Source organism: Papaver somniferum, chromosome 1 (genome assembly GCF_003573695.1).
Source record: "Papaver somniferum cultivar HN1 chromosome 1, ASM357369v1, whole genome shotgun sequence".
Classification (NCBI taxonomy): Eukaryota; Viridiplantae; Streptophyta; class Magnoliopsida; order Ranunculales; family Papaveraceae; genus Papaver; species Papaver somniferum.
Genome location: NC_039358.1, coordinates 230588691 through 230599261, shown reverse-complemented (window position 1 = coordinate 230599261; position 10571 = coordinate 230588691). Strand labels below are relative to the sequence as shown.

Genomic DNA, 10571 nt, shown 5'->3' with positions numbered 1-10571 from the left:
TGCTTAGCTCTTCTTATACCAAGACCACCTTTTTCTTTTGGTTTTCAAGACAATTTCCAACCTATATTGTGGATTCTTTTCCTATTTTCATCATCCCATAAGAAATTTCTCACAATTCTATCATTTTTCTTAGTTATGGAGAAAGGAGCAAGAAAAATAGAGAGATAATAAATGGGTAGGTTAGCTAAAACGCTTTTGATGAGAGTTAACTTACCTCCTCTTGCTATTGTTTTTCCATTCCAAGAAGTAACTCTTTTTCCACAAATTTCAAGTGTTTTTCCCCATTTTTGAGTCCCTCCTACCTTATCTCCCAAAGGTAGGCCAAGATATATGCTAGGAAAACTCGCATACTTGCGTCCTAGCATGTTAGCATAATTTTCAACTTCCTCATCGACCGCGACTCCAAATAAGCTACTTTTGGAGAAATTTATCTTCAAACCCGAAGTTAACTCAAAATAAAGAAGAAGGTACCGAAGAGCATCAACTTGTTCTATCTTAGCATCAAGAAAAATGATTGTATCATCGGCAAATTGTAAGTGATTTATTTTTGTTCCCCCCTCCTTGACGAAAAAACCCGAGATTTGATCTTGTTCTTGAGCTTTGTTCAACATACAACTTAAAACTTCACCAACAATTATAAAGAAAAAAGGAGAAAGGGGTCTCCTTGACGAAGTCCCTTTTCACTACTGAAGTAACCGAAAGACGATCCATTGACAAGAACCGAGAACTTTGTGAATGTTAAACAATTTCTAATCCAAGCCCTCCAAACACCACCAAACCCCATTTTGAACAAAACTTCATTTAAAAAATTCCAATTCACATTATCAAACGCCTTTTCGAAATCAAGCTTACAAACCAATCCCGGTAATTTTTGACGAAGTCTAGAATCCACACATTCGTTTGCTATCAATACTCCATCAAGAATTTGTCTTCCTTCAATGAAACTAGATTGGGTTGTTGAGATTAGAGTAGGAAGGTATACCTTTAAACGCTCAGCCAAAACTTTTGAAATGATTTTGTACGCACTCCCAATAAAACTAATTGGCCGAAAGTCTTTTACTTCTTCTACACCCGCCTTCTTAGGGATGAGCGCAATAAATTTTTCAAAGACGAGTGAAGAATATTATAGTCATGAAATTCTTTAAAAACCTTCATCAAATCTTCTTTTAGAAAATCCCAACAAACAAGAAAGAACTTCATAGGAAATCCATCCGGACCCGGGACACGATCAATTCCCAAATCTTTAATTGCATTTTTAACTTCTTCTTCATCAAACGATCTCTCCAACCATATACTTGCATTCTCATCAATACACTTTAGACACATATTTTTGATTCTTGGACGATTGTTTGAATTTTCTTTAAACGCTAACTCAAAATGATTTGCAATATCCAACTTGATTTCTTCTTTATTTCTGGTCCATCGACCATTGATACGAAGGTTATTGATGTTGTTAAAAGCTCTATGACCCCTCACTACACGATGAAAATGTTTGGTGTTTCTATCTCCATCTCGAAAGTATCTAACTCTTGACTTTTGCCGCAACATTATGCTTTGACGATGATGAGCCACATCAAACTCCACTTTAGCCGTCACAAGCATGTCTTCTTCACCTTCGGTAAGACCCCTTTCATCATTTAGTTCATCTAACTCCTTCATCTTGGTAAGTCCCAAGTCAATTGCCCTATCAATGTTCCCAAAGACGTCTCGATTCCACACCTTCAATTTCTCCTTCAAAGCATGTAACTTCTTTGAAAAACATTCACCCGATGTTCCTACAAAAGAAAAAGATTCCCACCATTCTTTCATTAAAGAAATTATGTTAGTTCCTTCAAGCCAAGCTAATTGAAATCGAAAAGGGAAAGCACCCCAATCCGAGTCCTTTGAGCATAACTCAATGGGAAAATGATCCGAAAAAGGTCTTGCAAGACGCTTGAAGTTGATATTTGGAAAATGATCTTCCCATTCCGACGAGAAAAGAAAACTGTCGATTTTGCTCTTCTTGTCAGGTGGTCTATTCCAAGTATACTTCGCAACGGAAAGATGCAATTCGATAAGGCCCACCTCATTACATAGGTCATCGAAGTATTTCATTGAATTCGAAGCTCTACGACAACCCCTTCTCTCCGCCATGTATCTTATTTCATTGAAGTCTTCACAGAAACACAAAGACATTCCATTCCAATAACCATGCAAGTGGCTAACTCCATACGATTTTTTTTTCGTTCACATTGTAAGGACCATAAACACCAATCAAGACCCAACGGAAGTTATCCTCCAAATTACGGAAAGAAATGCTTATAGTAAAAATACCTTCTAGAAAATCATCAACTACAATCATATATGAATTCCAAATCAACAAAATTCCGCCCGATCTTCCGTAAGAATTTAAAACAATCCACCGACACAGAGTCGCACCCCAACATTAATGCACAATCTTGTCATTACAAGCACTAAGATTAGTTTCTTGAATCATAAGAATAGTAGGCTTCCACCATTTCACAAGATTTTTTAACTTCGATCGTTTTCCGGATCACCGAGACCATTAACATTCCATGATACTAATTTAAACATTATTAATAAACAACAATCCAACACAAGCACACCAAACACCAAGAGCAATCAATTTCCTTCATTTTCTCCCCTCCCAAACTCATCTTTAAAAGCCGGTGCATGAGCCAAAATTGAACTCGTAACAAATGAGATTTCTCTTTTCATGAAAACGATTCCGGAGGGATTTCCGGCGTCTTTAAGTTTGTTGAGAAGAAACTCCACATTCGGACTATCAACGGATGCATTATAATTGCTCCTTGCACCACCACTATTATGAGATGCATCATCATCATTGTCCTCTGTTGACCTAAGTGAATTCATTTTATTGCTAGTCTCTCCTGATGGCAAAAATTGAGCCTCCTTGTTAACCTCATCCTCACTAACATTTCCACCATTAGGGTCAGAATCATGGAGGATATTTGTGCACCCAACATGAGGTGGTATACCGGAGAATCAACTCCTAATTTTATTACTTTTTTGTTTTTCTATATCAGGGTACCCAAAAAAAAAAAAAAAAAGTTCAACGAAAATTGCATTATCTTTTTGTAGATTTTGCTTCTTTATAATTGAAGAAGATGAACAATTGTTCTTAGATAATTGGATTGTTAGGCTATGTATTATGTACATACAATCGAATGATATTACTATCTCTGACTCAATATGACCAAAAAAGAAAAATCGTAACTCTTTTCTTAAACTTGAGTTTCTCATTTGAACTTATAAAATTAAGAATTAAATTATTTTATTTGTTTTCCTTAAAAATAAACTTTAATTATAAGGATGATTCATCAATTTAAACGTTGTTTTGTGATGGAGAAAAACAAAATTTCGTCTTTAGCATGAAGAAAAAAGTGTGATTTTTAAATGGAGGTTATGAACAAAACACATGCACAGGAAAAACGAGACAAAAACATAAAAAACTGAAAAAACAGCAATTTAATAGGACAATACTTAAGAATAAGATGTTGACTTTCTATATTCAGTTGATGCGATCTCATGTTGGGTGCATTAGGTGCACGAATTTTGGGTGACATTTATCATTTTCGGATAAATCACATGCAACTATTAAGGTGCCACCATAAATGCCCACTAAATTTGGGTCGACAATATCATAGACTATTTTTTGATATTAGTAAAAAAATAGTTAATGGGTAGATTTTACCTTATTTAGATAATGATTCGTCGGTCAATAACAAATGAACACAAAAATTGAGAATCAATTATTTCACATCAATCAGGATTTCTTTCTCATTTATGTATTCTCGGAAGAAAAGAAGAAAAAGAAAAAAAATTGTTTCATTTTCTTGTTGCTTCCTGTCTCCCCTGTCAAACATTTGCGGTTCCTGCTGCTGCTGAGTTGGGGTATACGGGTAGAAAGATATGGGGGCAGGTTATCGTATATGTATAGTTCCAGGCATAGTCGGTTCAGATAAAGGAGGATTATTTTATGAACATTTAGAAGACTTCACGAGTTTTGGTCCTCTACCAAGTATTTGCTTGCAAATTAGTATACTTTCTTTTGTACCCCATCTCATGCATATGGCATTGTCACGGTTCCACCAACCCTTGCTTGTTTCTCAAATACTGGTAAGGCATAGTTTATTATGCTTTAATTATTTTCTCGATTACCTATATATGTTTTTGTTTTTATGATTATTGATTGTTTGGTTTTTTTTTTTTTTTTTTTTTTTTTTTTTTTTTTTTTTTTTTTTTTTTTTTTTTTTTTTTTTTTTTTTTTTTTTTTTTTTTTTTTTTTTTTTTTCTTTTTGCTGGGTAAAAATAATTATTATATGTTATATACATGTTTAGGGAGGGATACTTGTTAGCCCATGGGTTCTTAGTTCTCGGTCGATAAAATTGTCATCTCAAAGCACCGTTGGAATTAATTATTTCATATTCCCTCGAGATGGACTTCAAGTAGTAGACATGCTTGCTCATTTCAGTTCCATGTTTTTTATATTTAAAGTTGGAGTTCAAATGGATCCCAAAATATTAAAGAGAGCTGGGCGGCGACCATTCATCATCGGATTCTTTTGTATGGCTTGCTCTTATGTATCTGGACTTCAAATTGCCGATAGACTCCGAAACGAGGATATGCCGGCACTAAAGTTACTCCTTAAGAGCTCTGGTAGAGTAGTAGATGTGTTCGGCATGGTTTCCTTCCCTGTCATCGCTTATGTACTCGATGATCTTAAAATTCTTAACTCCGACCTAGGTAATTCAGCGATTCATATAGCAATGGTTGCTGATTTTCTTCAGATGGGTTTAAAATTCTGGAGCATTTTCCGCCAAATAATCAGAAATGGAAAACAAGCATACTCACTACCTGCAGTATTAATTTTATTGGGGATAGGGATGGTGATTTATATATTTTTTATTGTGCGGCCGACAGCGTTATGGATTGTAAAGAATACACCTGAAGGGAGACCTGTAGATGATATTTACATTACCTGGATAATGATTTCAGTTCTGCTGTGTGGATTAGCTAGTGAATATTGTGGATTGAATGGTACAGTTGGGGTTTTCTTACTTGGTTTGGCTATACCTGATGGGCCACCTTTAGGATCGGCTCTAGTTAAGAAGCTACGCATTGTTTCTGTATTTTTCATGCCTCTTCATATGGGTATCGTTGGATATAAGACGGACATTCACAAAGTTACTTTCGTATATGTATGGCGTGTTTTACTGATCATTCTCAGTTGTATCCTTGGAAAGATTATCGGACTTTTCATCCCAGCTGTGCTTCTTGGAGTCTCTCCGCTAGATAGTTTCTTGCTTGGACTTATTATGAACATTAAAGGCATTGTCGAGGTTTCCAGACTTAACACTTGGTTAGATTCACTAAATACCAAAGTGCGTCTTCAAACACTAAAACTTTTTTTCGTCATTGCAGAATATGTTAGCATCTTACCAAGTAATTTGAATACTCCGTTGACATGTTTTCTTATTTACTCTGCAGGAATTTTTTACTGCATCAAATACAATCATGGTTCTCTCACTTGTAGTGCTAGTAGCTGTTATTACACCCGCGGTGAAATACTTGTATGACCCTTCATCGAAATACTTAACCTACAAAGGAAGGTCAATTTTGCAGTCGAATAAAAACAACTCAGATTTTCGAGTACTTGTATGTGTTCACACCCAAGATGATGTTCCAGGCATTATAAGAATCATTAAAGCCTCCAATCCTACCGAACTCCACCCACTCACCATTTACCTCCTCCATCTCGTTGAGCTTGTGGGTCGTGCTTCTCCTCTCCTTATATCCCACACTTTGAAGGAGCGTGCTTCCACATCAAACCCTACCAAATCGGAAAGGATAATCAATGTTTTCAAACAATTCCAAAACCGATTCCAGAACCTTATTACGGTTCATCCTTTCACAACTATCTCTCCGTATGCTTCAATGCACAACGATATATGCACCATGTCAGTCGACAAGAGGGCTGCTCTCGTTATCTTCCCTTTCTGCAGGCCAGATGCAAGTCTGGGAGGTGATCTGGACAGATCAAATATTTCCAACCGTGCAATGAAAACCCTTCTTCAAAATCTGTTGCAGAACACCCCATGCTCAGTCGGGATCTTAATGGATGGTAGTAATCTCCAAACAAAATCTACTTTCTTCTTGCCGGACACTCCTTATCGCGTGGTTGTACTTTTTTTTGGTGGCCCGGATGATCGAGAAGCATTGGCTTTTGCAATGAATATGATTCATCATCCGTACGTCTTTGTTACTCTTGTTAGGTTTTATGGTCCTGCAAGTCTATCATCGGACGGAGTTATTGACTATTACAATGAATCGGTTAGGATTGATATTGAGAGGCACATGTTTCTTGATGATGAATTAGTAGACCATTTCAGGGTTAACACCATGCATGATGAAACATTGATATACAAAGAAGTAGAGGTAAAAGATGGTGCAGACACAATATGGGCAGTCCGATCACTTCACCAAGATTTTGATCTTATGCTTGTAGGAAGACAACAAATAGCTGATTCAAAAATAATTTCAGGAAATGCAAATTGGGATGAATGTGGAGAGCTAGGAGCTATCGGAGAGTTGGTAACATCTCCTGATTATGGTGCTGAGGGCTCAATCTTAATAATTCACCGACGGTGGAGATATTAGTTAATCATGGGAACATAATGGTACTCTCTTACTGATCTCCAATTTCAGATTCATGTACACCGTATTACACGACATCCCACATAAATGTTAATGGGGTGACAAGAGTAGTCTAGCTATAGAGGTACGTGAGTACCATGTTATGAATGTAATTATACAACTGTTTCTCTTTAGGCTGTGTGTTTTCTTTAGATGTAATTATACTGACAAACAAATGTTTCTCGTTCATGGGTTACTCTTTATCATTTGTTGTTGCTAGAATAAAGAAACAGGCGTCGCATCCAGATCCAACTTCCAAAATCCATGCAATGTTCCTTGTTTTTCATCAGTCAACAGGAACTTAGGCATTTGGTGGGAGAATTTAAAGAATTCACAGCGTGGTATCTCCAGTAGTTTTCACGCCCTACTTTAATCTGACCCTTAAAAACCGTCGTATAACCAGAAACCTTCTCCAAAACAAGCACCTTGATTGTGCCGGCCGTTCACCTTTACAACTTCCCGTACGTCATACGGGCACTTTTGGAGGTCAGAAGAGGACAATTCTGGACTGCATTACCTATATACTGCCCACAATTCGCCTTCTCTTGGATGGATCTCATACTTGTTTCTATTCCTAGCGACTGGTCCCATTGCAAGATGAGAGAAACGAGCAATTTCATCAAACTCCGTTATCTCACCAGTCAAACCTTAAAGAAGAAGGAACAACAAATAAGAAAACCAAAATGAGTGAAGGGACAACGTAAACTTACTTGAAGAACACCTATTGGTCGTCTTGAGGGACAAAGTAAACTTACATTATGTTTATTAATCTATATGCTTCATGGAAATGAGTAAAAATTGAGAAACAGAAGTTGCAGAACAAGATTTTGTAAACACAAAAGTTGTATAATGGAGCAAAGTTTAGGAGGAGCTTACAGTTGGAATCTTCCGTGTCTGATAATAATCAGATGACTGAGTTTTACTTGGCTAGCGATTTCATCCATAATATAGCAAAAGATTGTCCAGTAGCATTGTCCAACTTGAGGTTCAGTTCTCACTTTCAGCCTGCAAAGCAATCTTCACTCTTACTGTGGCCGAACTAAACAACCAGAGAATAAGGTCTTTCTTGCCAGATTGAAAATTAGAAATACACAAAACTTTCAGGTGGCATATCTGCAAAACATCCATGTTATGACCGGTACTCTTATTCTCATAATCTACATCCATGTTATACATAAAACTAAGATAATTTCCAAATTCTAACAAGTACTACCAACATTTTTAAGATTCAAATCTAACAGGAACAACAGATACCCAAAACAAACAAAAAAAACTGGGGTTTAGATAAAAAATATCATATTATTTTTATTAAGAAACAGATACATATGCGATTGAAAGAATTTTAATTATACAAAGACAACAGAATTGAATCTAGAACAAATCTAAATTTCGTTTCCCGACTAATTTCTGGTTGATCTTTATTTTGAAAATTAAAGGAAGAAAGAAGATCCAAGTTTACTTAGATTCTTAATCCGCCTATTGAAAAAATCAAATTGTCCACTTGAAGATCGGGGAGACTAGCGGGTTGCTACCTTGCAAACAGGACACGTGCCAGCTTATGCAATCGATGGATGAAGGCTGGATGAAGACCTGGTCGATGCTAAATCTCTTAGAAAGAAACCCACCAAACCATTTCTCCTACGGATATTCTTAGTTTCATGTACGAGGAGAAATCATTGTGCTGCTGAGCGATAATTGACTGTGTAGTTAAGTAGATGTCCCATAAATCAATTTCATTTCCTAAACAGAGATTGAAATCAAAATCAGATTGTTTTTTAGAGACCGAAAACCAGAATCAGGGAGAATCAAAGGCGGCGATGTGTTAGTTTTAGTGCAGTGTGTGTGAGATAAAAGAGAAACTTTCTCTATATACATGCGGAACCCTAATGTGTGCCCTTAACCCGAATGAAGATTTTAACTACATCAAGAACCCTAATATGGGCCCTTAACCCCAACGGCTCAATTAGTCGTCCCAACTTGTTCGAGTCAAACCGTTCATTGACGGTCAACATTTAGGGTGTTAGCTTTTCTGACTCGCCTGAATCTGACTCATCTCATCTGAATATGAAATTATTACATCCAATTGAGAAAATATTACATCCAATTGAAATTGTTAAATGTGCGCATGACCATGTGGTAAAACCACAGTTTGGTAGTTTTACAACATAAGATTCCGGATTTGGTTCGGATGTGTCTCTAAGGTTTTCCCATCTACAGTGAGTGAATGATGCACTAGGTTCTATGGAGACGCTAAGATATTGCCTCAGGTTCAAACATGAACTGCACAATGTGATTTTAACTTTGCACAACATAATGACATATTAGCAGTTACCACTGTTTTTTTAGGAATTCTATCTAACACGTACGGCATGGAACATAGAAACGTATGTACATGACATATGAGAACCAAGTTAGCTAAATGGAAAAACAGAATACACGCGTCTACTTGATCGTTTTTTACTAGACTGATTGACAAAGCCAATTACATTCCAGTACTAGTAAATCATCATGGCTTAATCAAACATATTTGGAAGGGGTCTCACAGCCATGAATTCATCAACCATCGCATCTGTACAGCTCGGGCTTTACAATGCAATCAACCAGCTGCGTCAAAACTTTAGTAAGACATCCTTTAATCTCCCTGCTGAGCGTCTTTCCAGCTCAGCATCGTTATCCAGAAAAAATTCTAGATACTTGAATAGTATATTTGTAGGTACACAAAATAGACTCACCACGTGTCAACACGAGAAGGCCTCTCGGTTAAAGATCCCAGTCAGTGACTTGTCAAATCAAGTCAGAGAAAGTCTTAATTAATGAACCGGCGAAGATACGTGCACGAGATAATAGTGCAAACCGCGAGAAAGCTGTGGGAGTATTCGGCAAGGTATCACACGAAACAAGTATACAGGCGAAGGAAGATTGCTTGGCCCAAAAGTCATTCGGCGAAGATAATACTTATTGAGCAAGAAATAGGACAGCTGTCCCGACAGGATCACATGGGTATCAGCGAAAGAAGGGGAAAAACTTTATGAAAAATGGGCTGGGCGAAGGATAAAGCAAGACCACGAAGTTCCCACGAAGAAAAATGAGTTGTCCAACACTAAGGGAGATATGCCTATAAATAGAGGTCCTTGGGCAACGAATGTAGGATGAAATTTTGGGTAGGGTAGGAACCTTAGCTTAGAGAGTAAGATTAGGGTTTTCCTTTGTGTGTAATCTTGAAATCGAGAGTTCTCATTCTATAAATCAATAAAAGTTCTTTAATCAAATTGGCATCTCATGTCTTAGATCTCGTTTACTTACTATTTGGGTGTACTACTGAATTTCGGTAGTTACATTTTGGCGTCTAGAAACAGGGAACTTAGATTGGGGATTTATCCTCATCTAAGAGTTAGAAAAGGAAATAAGTTGTCTTAGAGATTGTAGAGATTATAGATCTAGCGAATTGTTTGAAGTTAGGGTTGTAGATCTTGAGTTTTTACATTCGTAGACAAGGTTAGGAACATAGAATAGGAAGAGATCTTGGAATTTCGCGGGGAGAGCATAGAAAGATCGTGGAAGTTGAAGATTGTTAGATGGCCAGGGCACTAGATCGAGCAAGGCATGTGATAGCAACAAGAAGAAGCAAACGGATAGAGGCGAGGAGAGGAAGAATGGAAAAGGAAGGAACCTCAGCTGCAGGGGAAAGACAAGGTGCAAACCGACGACAGAATGATCCGGACGGAGAGGACAATTACAGAGAAGGTTCGGTACACACCTCCGATACGGAGACTGCTGCAGAGGAGGAGATGACTCATGAAGGGTTATAAGATAACGTTGAAGAAGAACATGTGACGTTGGAGAAGTTAAGAGA

General features: G+C 37.3%; 1 protein-coding gene across 2 annotated transcripts; it reads left to right on the top strand.

Annotated features, from left to right (window-relative positions):
• Positions 1–3775: 3775 nt before the first annotated feature.
• On the top strand, positions 3776–7686 carry LOC113318599 (cation/H(+) antiporter 15-like). Of its 2 annotated transcripts, none has more exons than XM_026566783.1 (3): positions 3776–4140; positions 4363–5406; positions 5513–7686. In XM_026566783.1, exons 1-3 carry the CDS (start codon positions 3934–3936, stop codon positions 6680–6682), a joined length of 2421 nt encoding a protein of 806 aa, XP_026422568.1. In that variant the 5' UTR covers positions 3776–3933; the 3' UTR covers positions 6683–7686. The 2 variants fall into 2 exon arrangements, with proteins under 2 accessions (XP_026422568.1, XP_026422575.1); XM_026566790.1 differs by having other exon boundaries at positions 4002–4140; positions 4520–5406.
• Positions 7687–10571: the final 2885 nt, after the last annotated feature.